The 22288-nt window shown below is 38.4% G+C and overlaps 1 protein-coding gene across 6 annotated transcripts in view; it reads left to right on the top strand.

Moving 5' to 3' along the window:
* Nucleotides 1–22288, top strand: part of RPRD2 (regulation of nuclear pre-mRNA domain containing 2) — a 103476-nt gene that overhangs the window by 52462 nt on the left and 28726 nt on the right. For 3 of the 6 annotated variants that reach the window (XM_082685907.1, XM_082685911.1, XM_082685909.1), the window contains exons 3-5: nucleotides 19765–19865; nucleotides 20743–20820; nucleotides 22115–22167. In XM_082685907.1, the coding sequence (XP_082542033.1) occupies nucleotides 19765–19865; nucleotides 20743–20820; nucleotides 22115–22167 (232 nt within the window). The remainder of the gene's footprint in view (nucleotides 1–19764; nucleotides 19866–20742; nucleotides 20821–22114; nucleotides 22168–22288) is intronic. The other 3 variants (XM_082685912.1, XM_082685910.1, XM_082685908.1) reach the window with 1 other exon arrangement.

The raw sequence follows: 22288 nt of genomic DNA, 5'->3' as shown, positions 1-22288 counted from the left end.
CTCTACAGTCAGATGTCAACTTCCCATCCTTGTCAACAATTCTCCCATGTTCCAGTAATGAGCCATTGCTCCAGCCAAACACTCATACAATGTGTCTTGATACGAGTGCTTGTGAATTTTTCTTCCTGGAATATTTTTACTTTCTTGAAAAGCAGTGCAACTTACAAGTTAGGAATCTGAGTTTTGGAGTCAAGTTGCCAAGGTTCAAATCCTTGTTAACCACTTGTTAAACTAATTGTTTACTTTTTCTGTGCTTCAGTTTTCTCACCTATAAATGAGAATAATAGTACAGCTTGTATCTGAGGGTTGTTGTGAGAATTAAGCTAATATATGGAAAGCACTTAAAAAGTATCTAGAACACAAAAGGCTCCAAAAATTAATGAGCTAAGTATCTATCTCAAGAAGTTCATGAAAGAAGAGCGAAATAAACTAAAGGAAGGAAGAAAAGATATAATAAGAACAGAAACTCATGAAATTAAAAAAAAGTCGAACACAAAGTGGGGAACTTAGAATAGTCAAATTTGTAAAGAAAGCGGAATGTTAGTTGGCCAGGACTGGAGGGAGGGGAAATGGGAGGTTTAATAGCTATTGTTTAATAACCATAGTTTCAGTTTTGCAAGATGAAAAGAGGCCTAGAGATGGATGGTGGTGATGGTTGCACAAGAATATGAATATACTTTTTTAAAAAAGATTTTATATATTTATTTGACAGAGAGCTCTCACAAGCAGGGGGAGTAGGAGAGGGAGAAGCTGACTCCCTACTCAGCAGGATGCCTGATGCAGACTCATCCCAGGATGCTTAACTGACTGAGCCACCCAGGCGTCCTGATGATAAGAATATACTTAATCCTGCTGAACTTTTCACTTAAAAAAATGGTTAAGGTGGTAAATTTTATATGTTAATTTTTTACCACATTAAAAAGAAAATTGGGGAAAAAACATAACCACAAAACTGAACAAACATATAATAGTAGAAGGGTTCCACAAAGGAAACACTCTTTTGTTTGAGGAAATAATAAAATCGATAAACTTCAGGTGAGGTTGACCAAGAAAAAAGAAGGCATAAATAAACAGTATTAGAAATGTAAAAAGTAGATTTGATTACGGTGCTGTAGACCATAAAAGGATAATATGAATAGCTTTATTCCAATAAATTTGAAGTTATAGACAAAATGGTAAAGTTCCTCAAAAATACAAGAACTAAGGGGCGCCTGGGTGGTTCAGGTGTGCTTCTCTGAAGTACAGAAAAAGTAAACAATTAGTTTAACAAGTGGTTAACAAGGATTTGAACCTTGGCAACTTGACTCCAAAACTTAGATTCCTAACTTGTAAGTTGCACTGCTTTTCAAGAAAGTAAAAATATTCCAGGAAGAAAAATTCACAAGCACTCGTATCAAGACACATTGTATGAGTGTTTGGCTGGAGCAATGGCTCATTACTGGAACATGGGAGAATTGTTGACAAGGATGGGAAGTTGACATCTGACTGTAGAGGGTTTTAAGTGCCTTCCCAAGGAGCTTGGATAATGGGACCTCACAGTAAAAAAACCCAATGATGGCTCATGATCTCATTCTTTCTCATTTTTTAAAATTTAAAAAAATATATATAAGAACTGAAATGGCACAAATTAAAAATTGAGGACCCTGTAATCCTATAACCATTGACTAAATTCAGCCAGTCATCAGAAATCTTCCCATAAGAACAGCCCCATTTTGCAATGGGTTTGCCCCCATAATACAAGTGTCATGAAAACCACTGCCAAGACCATGCCAGAATGATAAAGGAAAAGATTTATATCAACATTGTTTTCACTAGAAAACAAGTCCACTGCTACTGGCTGTTTGATCACAAATGTGATGGTATCAAAAAATTTGAGAAGGTGGCTGCTGAGATGGGAATAGGTTCCTTCAAGTATGCCTGGGTCTTGGATAGACTGAAAGCTGCATGTGAGCATCGTATCACCATTGATACCTCTCTGTGGAAATTCAAGACCAGCAAGTATTATGTGACCCTCAGTATTGTCCCAGGACACAGACTTCATCGAAAACGTGATTATAGGCACATCTCAACCTGACTGTGCTATCCTGATTATTACTACTGATATTTGGAGAATTTGAAGACTGCAACTCCAAGAATGGGCAGACTCCTGAGCATTCCCTTTTGGCTTACACACTGGGTATAAAACAATAAGATGGATTCTATCAAGCCACACCACAACCAGAAGAGATACAAGAAAACCGTTAGGGAAGTGAGGACCTACATTAAGAGAATTGGCTTCTACCCTGACACAGTTGCATTTGTATCAGTTTCTGGTTGGAATAGTGACAACATGCTGGACCCAAGTACCAATACACCTTGGTTTAAGGGATAGAAAGACACTCGGGAAGATGGCCATGCCACTTGAAGCTGTGGATTGTCTTCTCTCAGCAACTTGTCCAGCTGTCCAGCTCTTGAATCTGCCACTCTACGATTACTACAGAATTGGTGGTATTTATACTGTCCCAGTTGGCCAGTTAGATACTAGTATTCTCAAACCCCACATAGTGGTCACCTTTGCTCTGGTCATAGTTACAGCTGAAGCAAAGGCTTTTGAAGTGTACCATGAAGTTTTGAGTTAAGCTCTTTGTGGGAACAATATGGGCTTCAGTGTCAAAGATGTGCCTGTCAGAGATGTTTTCCATGGCTCAGGTGGTTATCCTGAACTGTCTGGGCCAAATCAGGCCTGGCTATTAATGCATCAGTGGTGGATTGTCACACAGCTCACCCACCTGCTTGTAAGTTTGCTGAGCCGAAGGAGAAAATCGATCACCACCCTGGTAAGAAGCTGGAAGATGGACCCAAATTCTTGAAATTATTCATACCATTTTTGGCAAGCCCAGTATGTTGAGCGCTTCTATGACTATCCTCCTCTGAATATTTTTGGTTGTTGTTTTGCTATTTGTGATATGATGTGAAATAGACCATTGCTGTGGATGTCACCAGAGCAGTGGACAAGAAGGCTGTCAGAAGTGGCAAGATCACCAATCTGCTCTGTCTAGAAAGCTTGGGAGGCTAAATGAGTATTATCCCTAGTACCTGTCACCCTGTCCTTTTTTTTTTTTTTTTTTTTTTAAAGGTTTTATTTAGGAGCCCCTGGGTGGCCCAGTTGGTTAAGTGTCTGCCTTCAGCTCAGGTCATGATGGCAGGGTCCTGAGATCGAGCCCAGTGTTGGGCTCCCTGCTTATTGGGGAGCTTGCTTCTCTGTCTCCCTGCCTGTGCTCTCTCTCTCTGTCAAATAAATAAATAGAATCTTAAAAAAAAAAAGACTTTGTTTATTTGGGAAAGGGAAAAAGCACGAACAGGGGATAGGCAGAGGAAGAGAGAAGCAGACTTCCCTCCAAACAGGGAGCCCAATGCAGGAGTCCCATTCCAGGGCCCTGGGATCATGACCTGAGCACCCCAGCACCCCCTTGCTGCCCTACTCTTAATCAGTAGTAGGAGAACTGTCTCAAAACTGTTTGTCTCAGTTGGCCATTAAGTTTAATAATAAAAGTCTGAGGGGTGCCTGGGTGGCTTAGTCAGTTAGGTGTCTGCCTTCAGCTCAGGTTATGATCCTGCGGTCCTGGGATCGCATCCCACATCAGGCTTTCTGCTCGGTGGGGAGCTTGCTTTTCCCTCTCCCTCTGCCTTCCAGTGCTCACTCTCTCTTTTTTTATTTTTATTTTTTTAAGATTTTATTTATTTATGTGGCAGAGAGAGAGCGAGAGAGGGAACACGAGCAGGGTGGGTGGGAGAGGAAGTAGGCTTCCCACCAAGCAGGGAGCCTGATACAGGACTTGATCCCAGGATCCTGGGATCATGACCTGAGCCGAAGGCAGATGCTTAATGGCTGAGCCAGCCACCCAGGCGCTCCCTCTCTATTTCTGTCAAATAAATGGATAAAATCTTTAAAAAAAATTTTTTTTAAAGATTTTATTTATTTGACAGAGAGAGATCACAAGTAGGCAGAGGTGGCAGGGAAGCAGGCTCCCTGCTTAGCAGAGAGCCCGATGCAGGGTTTAATCCAGGACCCTGAGATCATGACCTGAGCTGAAGGCAGAGGCTTAACCCACTGAGTCACCCAAGCGCCCCTAAAAAAATTTTTTTAAATAAAAGACTGGTTAATGCCTTTAAAAAATAGTCTATTAAACTATAACTTTATATGATAATAAAAGCTAAAGGACAGGACAAAAGAAAAAGGACCAGTTAATGATAACAGTGCATCATAAAAGCTTCAGAATGAAAGGAGAATATTTTATAGACCATTTGTTTCATGTGTGGCAGTTTTAAGTCCCTAGTTTTCAAAATCAGTATTTTTTAGTGGAAGCAGTCTGACCAAAAAACCTGTCACAGAATTTTGTGACCCATTAAAACAAAGTTTAATGGGGGGGGGGGGTGGAAATCCTGGATCTAGGTGCTTCACCAGCAAGTCCACCAAATATTGAAGGAGGAAATATTATTCCAATCTTACACTTGTTCAGAAAAGAAAAAGAATGCTCCCCAGCTTATAAATGAGACTAGCATAACCTTGACACCAAAGTTTAACTATGAAATATGAGGGAAGAAAATTACAAACTGATCTTATTCCTGAGGAACTTGAGCTAGTGGAACATAAAAAGAGCATAGTACATCGTAGGGGGATTTATCCCAGGAATGGAAGCATGGTTTAATGGGGAGAATAAATTCATCTAATACACTATGCTTAAAAATAAAATGAGAAAAATTATATGATGATCTTAAAAGGTGCAGAAGAAGTAAGTAAAAAAATCTATTCATTATAAACCAAACCAGGAATAGAAAGGAGTCTCCAGTCTAGTAACCTATATCTTCCAAAAATAAAAGCCTATAGCAAACATACTATGTATGAGAAACAAAACACAGGTAATGCCCAGTATCAACATTTCTGTTCAACTTCATCCTGGAGTTCCTAGCCAGAACATTAAGGCAGAAGGAAGAGAGGGAAAGAACAAAGTGTATAAATGAAAGGATTGGAAAAGAAAAAAACAAAATTGTCATTAATTGCAGATGATATGATTAGCAGGCTTATTGGACCCAAATCAATAATAATAAAATTAATTATTTTAGCTGTATACCAGAAACAAAGTTAGAAAATTAAAATTTAAAAAGTTAACTCTTTATACTAGGGAGGTGTTGGGGAAAAGAGATATAGTTGATTCTTATTATTCATAGTAATTATGTTCCATGAGGTTGCCATGAACAATGAATTAGTGAATACTGAATCATTGCTCCTGGGGCAAATACAGGGTTAGGTTCCTGCAAGCACCCTGGTCACAATATTTTTATCAACTGATCAGTACATAACTTATTTAATGTAGGTTTCTGTATACAGATAACTTATTTAATATATATTTATTAATATATTTTTGATTGATTAACATTGAATTCATGGCTAACAGCACTACAGTGCTTGAACAGAGTTTATATAATACATGTGTTTTCTATGTAAGGCACATTACAGCCTTCTTGTGCTTAGGAAGTCTAGACAGAAGAACTTCAGCACTATGCTTGGAGGCCATTTTAAACACCAAAATCCTCACTCAAGCACAATGATGCAAAGAAATATGACACTAAATAGACGATAAAGAGGATACTTGGTTCTAGTATGATAGCTGAAACAAGAGGCAGAACACCACTTTGTTAGACCTCATCTGAGAATATGCCAGTAACCAACCTAAAGTTTTTGCCATTCTGTATGTGTTTTAAGAATGACTGAAATAGCAAAGCTTGCTAAATAAATTTTAGCAAGTAGGTGAATTGACAAATAGGGAATCCAGGATTGAGATTAATGAGGATCAATTGTGTGTAGAAAAAAATCTTTAACAAAAGTTGTGTAAGATGTCTATGGAGAAAATTATAAAACATAATTGAAAAACACTGTAGTAAGATCTAAATATTTGTGGATAGGGAAGACTTGGTATTTAACAATGTTAATTCTTCCCAAATTGATTTATAAATCTAGTGCAGTCTTTATTTTATTTTTTTCCTTATTTTACTTTTTTTTTTTTTTAAGATTTTATTTATTTATTTGACAGAGAGAAATTACAAGTACACTGAGAGGCAGGCAGAGAGAGAGAGAGAGAAGGAAGCAGGCTCCCTGCCGATCAGAGAGCCCGATGCGGGACTCGATCCCAGGACCCTGAGATCATGACCCGAGCCGAAGGCAGCGGCTTAACCCATCGAGCCACCCAAGCGCCCCCTTATTTTACTTTTTAAGTTGTGTCTACACCCAGGATCGTTCTCAGACTCAACAACCCTGAGATCAGGAGTCACATGCTCCACCGACTGAGCCAGCAGCTAATCCTGCGTAGTCTTTTTAAGATCTCAGTAAATATGCCCTCCCCCTTTTTACAGATTGCTCTGAATTTTATGTGGAAGTGCAGGGAGTTCTCCTTCCCCTCCCCAGAAAGAGAAAGCCAGAAGTTGTTGAAAAATAACAAGGTGGAAGAATGGCTCTACCAGATTTCAAACTTTATAAAGCTGTAATAAATAAAGCAGTCTGATATTAGCCTGAGATAGCCAGAGAAAATGGTAGAACATTATACAAAGTGTAGATGCAGACCAATGTATGTGTATACTAGATTTGTGTATGAAACTATATATGGGTAGTGGAAAAGGAACTAACTATTGCTCCAGCAATTGGCTATTTATATATATTTATATAAAATTAGATTTCATATATATCTATATATTTAAAATTAGATTTCATTCATACCATACGTAAAAATTAGTTGCACATTAAGGACTTAAATACAAAAGAACTAGGTGGTTCAGTCAGTTAAACATCTGACTCTTGTTCTTGGCTCACTTCCTGCTTTCAAGGTTGTGAGTTCAAGCCCTGTGTTGGGCTCCATGCTGGGCATGGAGCGTACTTAAAAAAAAAAAAAAGAACGAACTTAAAGGAAAAAAAAGAACTATAAATCTTTTTGAAGGAGAGTATCTCATAACCTTTCCTCCAAAGATTGATAAATTCTCCTATTTTTTTTTTTTTAAGATTTTATTTATTCATTTGAGAGAGAGAAAGAAACAGCACAAACAGGAGAGGCAGAGGCAGAGAAACAAGGAGACTCCCTGATGAGCTGGGAACCTAGATGTGAGGCTGGAACCCAGGACCCTAGAACCATGACCTGAGCTAAAGGTAGACACTCAACCACTGAGCCACCCAGGTGCCCCTAAATTCGACTACTTTAAAACAAAGATCTTCTGTGGCACCTGAGTGGCTCAGTAGCATAAGCCTCTACCTTCGGCTCAGGTCATGATCTCGGAGTCCTGGGATTGAGCCAGGACTTTAACTAAATAAATAAATAAAATCTTAAAAAAAAAAAAAAAAAAGACCTTCTGTTTATTGAAAGACACCGTAAAGAATGAAAAGAAAAACCACAGAGTGGGAGAAAATATCTGCTGTGCAGTTAACAAAGAGTTCATATCCAGAATATACAAAGAATAACAAAATAATAAGAAAAAGACAAAAAAAATTAGAAGGTTTTACCTGACACTCACCATCTTTGAAATTAAAACAGAAATTGTTTAAGTATTGATCACCTTTAAAGTTTTATTATTTATTTGTTTGTTTGTTTGTTTGTTTGATAAACAGAGGTCACAAGTAGGCAGAGAGGCAGGCAGAGAGAGGGGGAGGAAGCTTCCTGCTGAGCAGAGAGCCTGATACGGGGCTTGGTCCCAGGACCCTGGGATCATGACCTGAGCCAAAGGCAAAGGCTTTAACCCACTGAGCCACCCAGATGCCCCTATTAATCACCTTTAAAGCAATCAACAAATAATTGGAGCAGCTGGGTGGCTCATTTGGTTAAGCGTTTGACTCTTGATTTTAGCTTAGATCATGATCTTAGGGTTGTGAGATTGTGCCCCAGTTGGGCTCTGTGGTTGGCGCGCAGCCTGCTTAAGATTCTCTCTCTCCCTCTCCCTCTTCACTTCCTCCAACCCTCAAATAAATAAATAAATAAATAAATAAATAAATAAATAAAAACTTTTAAAAACTTAAATGAGGAGTGCCTTGGTGGCACACTTAGTTAAGTGTCAGACTGTTGGTTTTAGCCCAGGTGGTGATCTCACGGTCATGGGACTGAGCCCTGCATGGGTTCCACACATAGCGTGGAGTCTGCTTGAGATTCTTTCTCTCCCTCTGCCCCTCCCACTTGTATTCTGTCTCTCTCCCTCAAATAAATAAATCTTTAAAAAAAATTTAATGAGAAGAGCTCATTAAGAGCTGGTATTTTGCATTTTTTTCATATCTCTTTAATATCTTATAGTAACGGTGTACAGTTAAATTCTCTTGTCTGCTTCTGCATTCAGTGTGGTGTGATACCACATCATATGGTCTTCAGACTGCTGACATATGTATATCCTTAATCCTTACATACAGTGTAAGCCAAGTTCCAGTCAAGTGGGGGAAACCACACACCAGTAATTTAAATAAGGAAAATTTAATGTAGAGAATTGTTAAGTAGGTAAAATGTAGCTAACTACTGCTAGAAGAAATAAGAGAACTCTAAGGTGTAATGGGATAGTGTGTGCTGAAAGCAGCTACTACCTCTGGCCCTGATGGAAGGGTGAAGAGCAAGCCCTTCCCTCCTCCCACCTGAGACTCAGACCTGAGGAAAGAGTGAATTGCTGCAAGAATGTGCTACCTGGGGACACCTGAGTGGCTCAGTGGGTTAAACCCTCTGCCTTCGGCTCAGGTCATGATCTCAGGGTCCTGGGATCGAGTCCCGCATTGGGCTCTCTGCTCAGCGGGGAGCCTGCTTCCTCCTCTCTCTCTGCCTGCCTCTCTGCCTACCTGTGATCTCTGTCTGTCAAATAAATAAATAAAATCTTTAAAAAAAAAAAAAAAGAATGTGCCCCCTGCCCCTGTAGTGGCAGAGACTGGCTGCAGAGCACTTGTCACTGTCTGCAAGAGCAGCAACACGCCGCTGTGCTCAGACCCTGCCAGGAAGGCCATGTGCCGATCTATTTGAGAACAGAACACCGAAAGAATCCCCCCACTTCTCCCAGCCTCTCAGCGTGGCTCTAGGGGCCTCTGTTGGCAGATAGCTAACACTGAGACAAAGGGAAATAGAACTTGCAGTCTGGCTCTTGCACCAACCACAAAGAAGTATGGGTTTAGAGCTGAGAGGCACTAAATTAATAACTAGCATGTATATTCACCAGATAGGGCAGACATTTTAAAGTCCACCAATACCAACATGTGTACAACTATGGCACAGTGGAAGCTCTCGTATACTGCTGGCTTAAGGGTTTATTGGTATAAAATAACCTCCTTTTGAAAAGTTTGTTATGTACCCACTATGACCTTTGGGTTTCACCCAGAGGCTTTTACTCCTGAGAAACTGCAAAATAAGTGGCAGAGAATTTTTGTAGTAACGTTGTTCTTGGTAATAAAAATTTGCAAACAATCCAGATGGTTTTCTGCAGGAAAATGAATGTGGTGTGGTATATTGGGATAACTAGATAGCAAAGAATATTAATGAATTTCAGTTACATACAACAACAGAACAATATCTCACAAAATATTGGGGTGCCTGGGTGGCTTAGTTAGTTAAGTGTCTGCCTGCAGCTCAGGTCATGATCCCAGGGTCCTGGGATCTAGTCCATATTGGGCTCCCCACTCAGTGGGGAGGCTGCTTCTCCCTCTGCCTGCTGCTCCCCCTGCTTGTGCTCTCTCTCTGACCAAGAGAGATTTTAAATAAAATAAAATCTTTAAATAAAAATCTTTTAGGGGCACCTGGGTGGCTCAGTTGGTTAAGCTGCTGCCTTCGGCTCAGGACATGATCTCAGGGTCCTGGGATCAAGCCCCGCATCGGGCTCTCTGCTCAGCAGGGAGCCTGCTTCCTCCTCTCTCTCTGCCTGTCTCTCTGCCTGCTTGTGATCTCTGTCAAATAAATAAATAAATAAAATCTTTAAAAAAAAAAAAATCTTTTAAAAAGGGGGGGGGGCGCCTGGGTGGCTCAGTGGATTAAGCCACGCTGCCTTCGGCTCAGGTCATGATCTCAGGGTCCTGGGATCGAGTCCCGCATTGGGCTCTCTGCTCAGCAGGGAGCCTGCTTCCCTCTCTCTCTCTCTGCCTGCCTCTCTCTCTACTGTGATCTCTCTCTGTCAAATAAATAAATAAAATCTTTAAAAAAAAATCTTAAAAAAAATGATAAATTGCAGTATTGAGTAAATAGAAGAAATTGGTTCCTTTTGGAAATTGAATTGCCAGCCTGTAAGTACAAATTGTATAATAAACCATAGAGTGGTATAGTATGCCCACTTAGGGAATAAGTTCTGTAAGATTTTGCTTACTCTGTCCCTTTTTTGAGATTCAGTATCAAGAAATTTTCCCTTCCTGGCTTCTTTGTTTCAGTCCGAATTAAGGAATTTTAACTCTTTGCTACCATTATACTTTGTCTCTTCTTCCATCCTGGTAACTAACACTCCACATTGTAATTGATACAGGTCCTGCTTATCACCAGTTTCTACTCCCCTGACTTTAAGCCTCTGCTCAAAGCATAATGCCAGGCACTTCTTAGGTGATTGGTAAATGCCTGTACAATGGATGACTGATGACTGGATGGGAGGGAGATACTGTGGAGTGCTGCAAAGCAGCATGTCTTTAAGTACAGGTCCTGGGTATTCTTAGGTGGGTCCATGGATGTAGTTTAAATTATCTTAGTTTAAGAGAAATAAAATTTAAAATTTTATTTTATAATAATTTGGAAGTAATTGAATTATTTAGTGTAATATTTAATATCATCTGTATTATTATCTTATATTAACAGTTTTGCAACTGATTTTCAGTGGCTGTGTTAATGTGTTTGTGATTGCATTTTTTCCCCTTTGTTTCTTGGGGGTTTTGTTGTGATTGCATTTTGGCATGAGATGATACTATTTTATGAGAAGCTAATGAGAACAGATTAAAGATAGCTTTGATATATACATAATTGTTTGTATCAAGTGACTGTGGAAAGTATTTACGATAGTTTCGATGGAGAAAAATGGTGAAATAATTGAACAGTAAGGTGAAATAATTGAATTATGGGGTTGATAAATTAAAAACAATGTATATATACATTATCATGCTCATCTTGTAATTTGTTTCAACAAAATATCATTTTTCCCTTTAATGTCAGTATGAATGGTATTTGCCTTAATTTGTAAATTCTAATTTGTAGTTGTTGAAGAACTATAGAATGTAATCAGTAGGATCATATAAGGATAAAAAGATATATGGAGACTTTGCAATCATCTTCATTGGAAATCCAAGAGAATTCACAGACTTAAGAGGATTTAGCAGGGTTACTGGGTACAGATCAACATCTAGGAATCAATAGCATTTCAATACATCAGAAATAACCAGTCAAAAAGTATAATAGAGGGGCACCACAGTGGGTTAAACCTCTGCCTTCGGCTCAGGTCATGATCTCAGGGTCCTGGGATGGAGCCCCACATCGGCCTCTCTGCTCAGCAGGGAGCCTGCTTCCCCCACCTCTCTCTGCTTGCCTCTCTGCTTTCTTGTGATCTCTCTCTCTGTCAAATAAATATCTTTTTTTAAAAAGTATATTAGAAGAACAGGTATTATTAACAGTAACAACAAAAGCTATGTGAAGTATCTAGAATAAAAGCATATTAAGACCTTTCTGGAGATGATTACAAACTATTAGAAAAAAATGATAATCAGCATGTAAATACAGTACACTTTAATAAAAATCCCAATAGGACATTTTAAGAAACTTTTTTTTTTTTAAGATTTTATTTATTTGTCAGAGAGAGAGAGGGAGAGAGAGCGAGCACAGACAGACAGAACGGCAGGCAGAGGCGGAGGGAGAAGCAGGCTCCCCTCCGAGCAAGGAGTTGGATGTGTGGGACTCGATCCCAGGATGCTGGGATCATGACCTAAGCCGAAGGCAGCTGCTTAACCAACTGAGCCACCCAGGCGTCCCATTAAGAAACTTTTTATACTGATTCTAAAATTCACATAGGGGGTCCCTGGATGGCTCAGTTGGTTAAGGGTCTGTCTTCAGCTCAGGTCTTAATCCCAGTGTCCTAGGATTGAGCCCCACGTCTGGCTCTCTGCTCAGCCAGGAGTCTGCTTCTCCCTCTCCTTCTGCTCTTTCCCTTGCTCGTTCTCATTCTCTCTCTCTCAAATAAATAAAATTCATATAGAAGAGTCTGTGTCTAGGAGTAGCCAAGACTGTTGATAAACAGCAAGTCAAATAATAAACCTTGATACTTTAATTATAACTATAAAAGAATGTGAAAGCAGTATAAGGACAGATTTGAGGAACAGAGAAAACCCAGAAAGGGACCCATATATATGGGACCTTTGTAAATGATAGAAGTTGCATTACAAATCATTGGAGGAAAGATAAACTCTTCAGTAAGTGAGTCTGGGACATATGCTTTCCATCCAGAAAAAATGCACCTGCTAAATGTTTTTCTATACCATATCCACAGGTGTATTCCAAATGAATTACCTTAGTGTATAAAACAAAACTTTTTTTTTTAAGATTTTATTTATTTATTTGAGAGAGAGACAGTGAGAGAGAGCATGAGAGGGGAGAAGGTCAGAGGGAGAAGCAGACTCCCCGTGGAGCTGGGAGTTGCATGTGGAACTTGATACTGGGATTCCAGGATCATAACCTGAGCCGAAGGCAGTTGCTTAACCAGCTGAGCCACCTAGGCACCCTAAAACAAAACTTCCAAAATGTTAGAACCAAATATTTTTATGACTGTAAGGATTAAAAGCTCTTTTAGAGGGCACCTGCGTGGCTCAGCTGGTTGAGCATCTGACTATTGATTTCAGCTCAAGTCATGATCTCACAGTTGTGAGATCGAGCCCCAAGTCAGGCTCCATGATCAGTGTGGAGCCAGCTTAAGATTCTCTCTCTCCCTCCCTGTCTTCCCCTTCCTGCCCTCCCTCTCTTAAAAAAAAGGTCATGGGGCAGGGAGCTCCAGCAGAGAAACAAAGAAAGTACCTTAGAATTTAATGACATCAAAATTAGATTTGCGCAGTGTAGAAGACACCTTAAAATTAAAGACAAGTAACACACCAGGGAAGATATTTGTTATAGGCAAGTAAAAAAGAAAAGTTGTATAAATGAATCATTTAGGAGACACAGAATAGGAAGTTTTTGGAGATAAAATCTATCCAATTTGAGCTCCAAGGTTTTGAAAGTGTTGACTATTTCCTTAAGTTGACCTGTTATTTAGTCTTCCATTCAGTTAGCAAATACTTACTAAGAACCTATAAGACATAGCACACGACATCCCAGAAATAAGATCTCTTTTTTTTTTTTTTTACATTTTATTTATTTATTTGACAGAGAGAGGTCACAGGTAGGCAGAGAAGCAGGCAGAGAGGGGGGAAGCAGGCTCCCCGCTGAGCAGAGAGCCCAAGGTGGGGCTGGATCCCAGGACCCTGAGATCATGACCTGAGCCAAAGGCAGAGGCTCAACCACTGAGCAACCCAAGCGCCCCAGAAATAAGATCTTGATAAAGAAAACATATTCCCATGAGTGAGGCACAAGAGTATGCTGTTTAGGGGCGCCTGGGTGGCTCAGTGGATTAAGCCGCTGCCTTCGGCTCAGGTCATGATCTCAGGGTCCTGGGAACGGGTCCCGCATCGAGCTCTCTGCTCAGCAGCGAGCTTGCTTCCCTCTCTCTCTCTCTGGCTGCCTCTCTGTCTACTTGTGATTTCTCTCTGTCAAATAAATAAATCTTTAAAAAAAAAAAAAAGAGTATGCTGTTTAGCTCTGTTTGTTTTAACTGTGATACATGGGCACCTCCTCCTTTACTCTTCATCAGCTTTATGCTTTGAAATAATTGTTAATACCCTGCTATTTTAAATGCAGGAGTAGGGGATGCTAGTGAAGGAAACATTTGTTGAATATCTTAGCACTTCTTACAAGGTCAACCAATTGTTTGTTACATATAAGTCAACAACAAAGTTTATAATTAATTTTTTATGTTATATGTGGCAGAATTATACATTCTGTAGAATTGATATTGTGATCAGTAATGGCTAAAATTGAGACCTAGAATAACAAGGTAAGTAAAAATGCTATTCTGGATTTTATTTTAATTTTATTTTCAGAAAATTCCTAAATATGAGAGATGGTTGAATTGTAGAAGTTTGAAAGTTCTGTTTTTGTATAAATAAGGAACAAATCTGTTAAGAATTTTAGAGCTAACAAAATTATGTAATGAAATCATTTTTATAAATGAAGCAATCTAGGGGAACCTGGCTGGCTCAGTTGGTAGAGTTTATGACTCTTGATTTTGGGTTAGAGTTTGAGCCCCATCATGGGTATGGAGATTACTTAAATAAAATCCTAAAAAAAACCCAGCAACACAAAAACAAATGAAGAAACCTGGCCCCCAAAAGACTCTTACTGAAACAGAACTAAAACTTATAGGTTTCTTTCTCCATCTAGAGCTACTTTTACTATATTATGCCCTAGTCTTAATTATATGTTCTCTTAGCAGTTGCTGTTTTTCCAGACATTTTACTTGAGGACTCACAGGAAATAATTTAGTTTGACAATAACAAAATCCAGTTGTCATTTATTCAGTTACTATTTAGTGAGCACCTTGTAGGTACCAAAGAAACAATAGTAAATAAGTTATCTCTGCTGTGAAGAAGCTCTACAGTCTAGTTGGAAAGAAAGACCATCACAGATATTTTGATTTGACTTCTGGCCAGATGGCGGATGATCAATTCCAAAGGGTTGGGGTTTTTTGTTGTTGTTTGTTTGTTTGTTTGTTTGTTTGTTTGTTTTAAGATTTGTATTTATTTGAGAAAGAACATGAGAGCGTGCGAGCTGGTGGAGGGGGTGCAGTTAGGGCAGAGGGAGAGAGAGAAGCAGACTCCACTCTCAGCAGGGAGCCTGATGCTCGATCCCAGGACCCTGGGTTCATGACCTGAACCAGTTCAGATGCTTAACCCTAGCCACCCAGATGCCCCCAAAAGGTCATTTTTAAATAAAACGGTTATATTCTTGACCAAATAAAAACTGCACCAGCAACGATGGACATATTAGAAATTCAGAGCTGACATTAACCAGTATGCCTATGTCAGTAGTACCATGTGGTCTGGCAGTTAGACTGGGACTCTGGAAAAAAGGGGTGGTTTTGAGTCATAAGCACCCCCTGGCTTCTGATACAAATTTTCTCTCTAAGAGTACATTTCCTATCTAGACCACCAGGAATCCCATAGATTAAATAAATATGTGTTTACAATCCAAAAATCACCAGACATTTTGGAAGACAAACCACCATGAAGGAGGATCAGCAGATTTAGATCCCCTCCCCACAGTGAGCTTCAGATATTAGAATTATCAGGCAGAATATATAAAATAACTATACAAAAAACGTTAAAGATGAATGAAATGGGGCGCCTGGGTGGCTCAGTGGGTTAAGCCGCTGCCTTCGGCTCAGGTCATGATCTCAGGGTCCTGGGATCGAGTCCCGCATCAGGCTCCTTGCTCAGCAGGGAGCCTGCTTCCTCCTCTCTCTCTCTCTGCCTGCGTCTCTGCCTACTTGTGATCTCTCTCTGTCAAATAAATAAATAAAATCTTTAAAAAAAAAAAAAAAGATGAATGAAATGAAATGAACTATGAATAAGGTACTTGGACAGATTTTAAAAAGAGCCAACAGGAATTGTAGAAAGAAAAAAGAGTAAGCTAGAAATTACTTGTGAAGAAATTAGAATGCAGCAATTAGAAGGAGGTGGGAAAAAAAAGATCAGAATGAGAGACCTAATTAACATCAAATTAGCTTCCAGGAGGAGAGAACATTTGATTTCTTCTGAGGAGGTAATAGCTGAGAGCTCTCTGAAAGATGAAAAACATGAATCTGCAGCTACCACAACCACAACATATACTAAGCAGGATAATTAAAAAGAAAATCACACCTAGTCATTGTAATAAAATTATCAAACCAAACCAGAAAATAGCAAGTGTTGGGATGGGGGGAACTTCTGTTTCTGGTAAGAATGTAAAATGGTACAACAGCTATGGAAAAAAAATTGATAGTTCCTCAAAAACTTAGAATTTCTGTATGATTTAGCAGTTCTGCTTCTAAGTATATACTCCCCGGAAATGAAAGCAGGGACTCAAAGAAGTATTTGTACACCAGTGTTCAAAACAGCATTATTCACAATAGCCAAAAGGTAGAAGCAAACCAAGTATCAATTTTCAAAGGACTGGATATGCAAAGTGTATATACAAAGTATATACATAAAATGGAATATTATTTAACCTTAAAAAGAATTCTGGCTTATGCTATACAACACAGATAAACTTTGAACACATTATGCTAAGTGAAATAAGCTAGTCACAAAAGGGCAAGTGTCCTGATTCCACTTAGACAAACGACAATAATGCAATTTACAGACAGAAAGTACAGTGGTGGTTGTAGGGGGAAAGGGAAGATGATGTTTAATGGCTATAGAGTTTGAGTTTTGCAAGGTTAAGAGAGTTGTGGAGATTGATTGTACAACAGTGTGAATGTGTATATCCATAGAGATAGAAAGTAGATGAAAGTCAGGAGCTGGGGGAGGCAGTAGTGGTGAGTTAATTATTTAATGGGTACAGAGTTTCTGTTTAGGACAATGACAAATTTTGGAAATTGTTGGTGGTGGTTGTACAACATTGTGAATATAATTAATGCCACTGAGTTGAGCATTTAAGAAATGGTTAAAATGGGGATGCCTGGGTGGCTCAGTTGGTTAAGCAGCTGCCTTCTGCTCAGGTCATGATCCCAGCGTCCTGGGATTGAGTCCCACATCGGGCTCCTTGCTCGGCAGGGAGCCTGCTTCTCTCTCTGATTCTGCCTGCCATTCTGTCTGCCTGTGCTCGCTCTCACTCGCTCTCTCTCTCTCACAAATAAATAAAAAATCTTAAAATAAAAAATAAAAAATGGTTAAAATGGCAAGTTTTATTTTACTACAGTAAAAAATAAACAAAGAGCAGTGCCAAAGAGAGAAGACAGAAAGATCCCATACATAAGACTACAATTAGATTGACAACATACTTCTCAGTTACAACTATGGAAGCCAGATGGCAGTTTTGAGTGGTATGTAGGAGCATTTATAGAAGTAGCTGTTAATACAGATTTGCATACAAAGCAAAACTACTTTGCAGAACCATTTAAGGAGCACTTTAGTGGCTCATTTAGTTAAGTGTCTGCCCCTGGTTCCCAGGGTCCCAGGATTGAGCCCTGCGTTGGGCTCCTGGCTCAGTGGGGAGTCTGCTTCTCCCACTCCCTCTCTCTGTGTGTGCTCACTCTCTCTCTCTCTCTCTCTCTCTCTCTCACAAATAAATAAATCTTAAAGAAAAAAAAAGAGGGACATCTGGGTGTCTCAGTCAGTTACACATCTTCCTTCCGCTCAGGTCATGATCCCTCAGGGTCCAGAGTCTGCATGCTCACTCTCTCTTACTCTCTTTCTCAAATAAATAAATCTTAAAAAAGGAAAAAAAAAATCTGTTTAGATTAGAGGTTGATTTTACATTCTATACCCAGTAGATTTTATTATTCTCTTTAAAGATTTTATTTATTTATTTGACAGAGACACAGTGAGAGGGGAACACAAGTAGGGGAAATGAGAAAGGGAGAAGCAGGCTTTTCGCCCGGCAGGGAGCCTATTGCAAGGCTCCATGACCTGAGCCTGACCCAAAGGCAGACACTTAACAACCAGGTGCCCCATCCAGTAGATTTTAAATGAATTATGCAACCAAATTTTAAAAATTTTAATCATTAAAAGATAAAAGAAAATGTTATAATTTTTTAAGCCTCTGGTAGCCTTCCTATACTTAAAAAGTGGCTGTAGAGAGCAATTTGCTTTTAATAAGGCTACATTTTAAAGTTACATGTTTTAAAATGTAACTTAAAAATGCAAGTGCAAAGTGGGGAAAGATTTATAATGTTGGTGAAATAATATTTAACATATAGAGCTTACATACATATAATTATTTAGTCCATAGATAAACACTAAAATGCTAGTGAGTAGATAGGCACAGCTGACAAGAGAAAGTTCTGCCTTATTCCATTTATCAGGCTTAATGCTGTTAAAGATGGGCTGATAGCCAGAGATTGTGTATATGCTGATGGGATGCAGTATGAAGTATATAGTATCGTTTATTCAATATTTGTTCCCCAAAATTTTGAACATGTATATAATCCAACTAATTTTTATCTAGAGGAAATTCAGACTTTAGTGGAGCAAATAAGTAAAGCTGGAGAATGTGGCATGTTCTGCTGGGCAGACAACCAAATTACTGAGGACTATTTAATCTAATTGCTCTAGATTAAAAGAGATTTAAGAGACATAACCAAATGCAGTGTGTTGACCTTCCTTGGATCCCAGTTTAAACAAATCAACTATAATTGACATTTTTGAAACATTTTAAGGAAATTTTAATGTGTTAAATATACTTAAGTTAAAAATAATAATAAAGTGTGTCAACTGTACTTCAATTTAGAAAAATTAAAATCCCAGGATCAAGCCCTGGGTCATGCTCCCTGCTCAGCCTGGAGTCTGCTTCTCCTTCTCCCTCTGTCCCTCCCCTCAGCTCATACTCTCTCTTGAGTGCACTCTCTGTCTCTCCCAATTGAGTAAAATCTTAAAAAAAAAAAAAAAAAAGATTTCATTTTATTTAACTTCCTTTACCTTATGAGATGTCAGCTGTATCAATGAACACACTGACTAACCCTCATAACTTCATATACATCAGAAAGCTCAGTATGCTGTCATAGCCTCATATATGTCATTGATAAAAAGTATTGAATAGGGGCGCTTGGGTGGCTGACTGGGTAAAATCTCTGCCTTCGGCTCAGGTCATGATCCCAAGGTCCTAGGATCGAGCCCTGCATCGGGCTCTCTGCTCAGCAGGGAGCCTACTTCTCCCTCTCTCTCTGCCTGCCTGCCTCTCTGCCTACTTGTGATCTCTGTCTGTCAAATAAGTAAATAAAATATTTTTTAAAATAATAAAGTCTTTTTTTAAAAAAGTATTGAATAAGAATGTTTAAGATTTTTAGAGATTTTATTTACATTATTTGAGAGAGAGCACTTTTGCACACATGTGTACACAAGCTGGGGAGGGGCAGAGGAAGAGCATCTCAAGCAGACGCCATGCTAATCCCAACACAGGGCTCCATCTCACAATCCTGAGATCATGACCTAAGCTGAAACCAAGAGTTGGATGCTTAACTGATTGAGTCACCCAGGCACCTCAGAATATTTAAGATTTTAATGTGTTAACTATACTTCAGTTAAAATAATAGTAAAGTGTTTCAAATGCATTTCAATTTTTTAAAATTTAAAGAATTTTAAAGAGGTGTCTGGGTGGCTCAGTCGGTAAAGTGTCTACCTTCAGCTTAGGTCATGATCCTTTAGTCTTGGGATTGAGCCACACATTGGGCTCCTTGCTCGGTAGGGAGCCAGCTTCTCCCTCTCCCTCTGCTGCTTCCCTGCTTGTGCTTCCTCTTGCTCTCTCTCCTGATTTTCTGTCAAATAAATAAGTAAAATCTTTAAAAAAAATTTTTTAAGTAGCATTTAAGGTTTCAGTCATATTAAAAGAAAAAAAATTTTAGTCCTATTAGACACTGTAGAAAAAAATGTCGAACGTCAGAAGACATTTGGAAAATAATTTTTTTTACTTTATTTTCAGATTTCTAGTTTGAGATATAAATTAACATTTTTATATGTCTGTGTCACTTTTTCTTTGTCTTCAGGGATCCATCTGTCTCTAAGTCTATAGAACGAATCTTCAAAATCTGGGAAGATAGAAATGTATACCCAGAAGAAATGATTATGGCATTGAGAGAAGCTTTGAGTAAGTGTGTTTTTTCTCCTAAAAGAAAAAATTGAGTCCTTGAGTCTTTAAAATTAGAGATATTTTATAGATCTGGTCCTATTGCTTAATAATGAAAAATAAAGTCCTGAATTGAGTCCTATTTATTTAAAATTAAATACTTTTAAAAGTCTGGGTTAAAAACCTGAATTTTAAGGTTGTAAAAATCTGAATTAAAATTTAAATAGAATTGGTTTGGAGAGGGTTGGATTTTGTCATATTGACTAGAGAAAGTCAAGCATATTAAGTGATAATGGCTATCTGATTATTTTCCTGCCTTTGTTTTTTTTTTTTGTATGTTTAATAATTAACTGCCCTATCCTCTTACAGTTGGATAATTTTTTAATGGGGTTTCAGTTTCTAATAAATTATTTGATATTAAGCATATGTTGGGATTCTTTAGTCTTTATTTTGATTTAGATTTGCAGTTAGTTGTGTACCTGTTTTTTAAAAGTTATTTATTTCTTATGTATTAGATGCATGCAGTTGAGTCATTAAATGAAAGTTGGTGATGATATCTGATACCATGACCATTATTTGACTAGAAATTTGCTTTAAAAACAGCATCTTCTAAGAAGCCGTTAAATTCTTCATTTGAATGTGTTAACTGGTATTTTTAAGCTTCTTTCCTTGTTCTTAAAATTGATAATTTTATTGATTATCGAAATCATGTTTATTTGACAGCTTCTTAGATCTGGTGGGTGTTTTTATTTTTTTATAAAAATGAAAGAGAAAGAGAGAAAGAAACAACACAAAGTCTCGGATTGCCTTTTTTCAAATGCTACAACTTTGACACTGAAGTGGACAGACAGAACAGCTTCCCATAATGCCAGATTGCAAAAACTGAAATGTTTTCCAGGTACCACTTTCAAAACTCAGAAGCAGCTGAAAGAAAATCTGAACAAACAACCGAATAAGCAGTGGAAGAAATCACAAAGTAAGGAACAAAATCTCAACTAATATAAAATTACCTCCTGTTTTTGGAGCAGAAGAAAATGTAGACCATTTGACATCGTACCTGGCATAAACCATGGGGAAGCCTGTGTTTTCCAGGCCTGGGAGTCACCCAGTGACTTAAACTAAACAAGCCATCCTGGAGTTACTTCTTTAAAAAAACAAAAACAAAACCAAACAAAAAAACCCTACTTTTAAACAAAGGAAATGCAGAAAAAGGGTTTAAATGAGTGAAGATTCAAGAGTAGTTGGGGGAGTGAAAGAAGAAAAAAAAAATGCTTGATAGTGCCCAGGCTAACTCTTAGGTTGAAAGATATAAGAAATCAGAGGCAGCTGACATTAAACAACAGAGCTGAAGAGGAGACTAGGCATTAAGAAGCATTTCTTTGGGAGCCATGAAATACTTCGATTTGGGGATGCACTCTGCCAGATTAGACATGGGCCTCAAATCCTGGCCAGAAGCTCATTCTCTTAACAGGAGCTCCTTTTATGTTTATCATGTTTACCCAGCATGAGATCAAGGGAGTGGTATACTGCATGTGATAGGCTGCTATGGGCCAAACTCAGGAATGTTGAGAAAGACTTGAAGGTGTGGAGGGAACAAGGTAGAAGACAGTAAGAATTGGGAGGTAAAACAAGATACTTGGGATGGTTTTACTCCAGCAAGCGTGTGATATCCATCATGATTAAGGGAGTCCTCTGACATCCTTTTGGTCATAAGTTGCTTGCGTAGGAACAGCAAGAGTCATCATTTCAGCCAAAGTTGAACCACAGTGGTAATGTACTTAGAACTTTTCCTCCCTCTTTTTGCTGTGAATTGAGTCAGCAGAAAAAGAAATCCAGAGCTAAATCATAGGAATAGAGTTGATGTTTATCAGTAATTTTCTTCAGCCAGTGCTCAGGATTAATTGGATGTCCTACTTCTGAACACTCTTAAGTTGAGGTATTGAGATCCTCTTAAACTCAGACAAAAAAGGTACTCCATGTATCTCAGTATCTCCAAATCAGTAATTCTAGGACTTTATGACTTAAAGGGTCTGTTGGAGGTAAGTAGGTTAGACCTATCTAAATAGTATATTTTTATATTGGCCACACTTGGGAGTGTTTAAATTTCATATTCCAGGAATATTTGTTCTAAGAATTATATTATTCTTTAAATGTGCATATTTGACATATGTTCAAAGTGTAAACCCTTAACTATAATGCTGAAAAATTGCCTGAATGTTAATTGACTTTTTGTGTCTCTATTCTTAATGACCTTTTGTTTAATTCAACAGCATCCACGAATCCAAAAGCTGCTCTCAAGTCTAAGATAGTTGCAGAATTTCGAGTAAGTTCTAGATAGAATAAGTTTAATATGCCAAAGCTTTATTCACCCCTTTTGCTACAGTTCTCCGTATATAGTCCAGTAAGATTTATTTTTATTATTTTTTATTTTAAGATTTTATTTA

The sequence above is a fragment of the Mustela nivalis genome, assembly GCF_964662115.1.
Source record: "Mustela nivalis genome assembly, chromosome: 10".
Lineage (NCBI taxonomy): Eukaryota > Metazoa > Chordata > Mammalia > Carnivora > Mustelidae > Mustela > Mustela nivalis.
The sequence above is the reverse complement of the archived record's forward strand: the minus strand, read 5'-3'. Positions and strand labels throughout refer to the sequence as shown.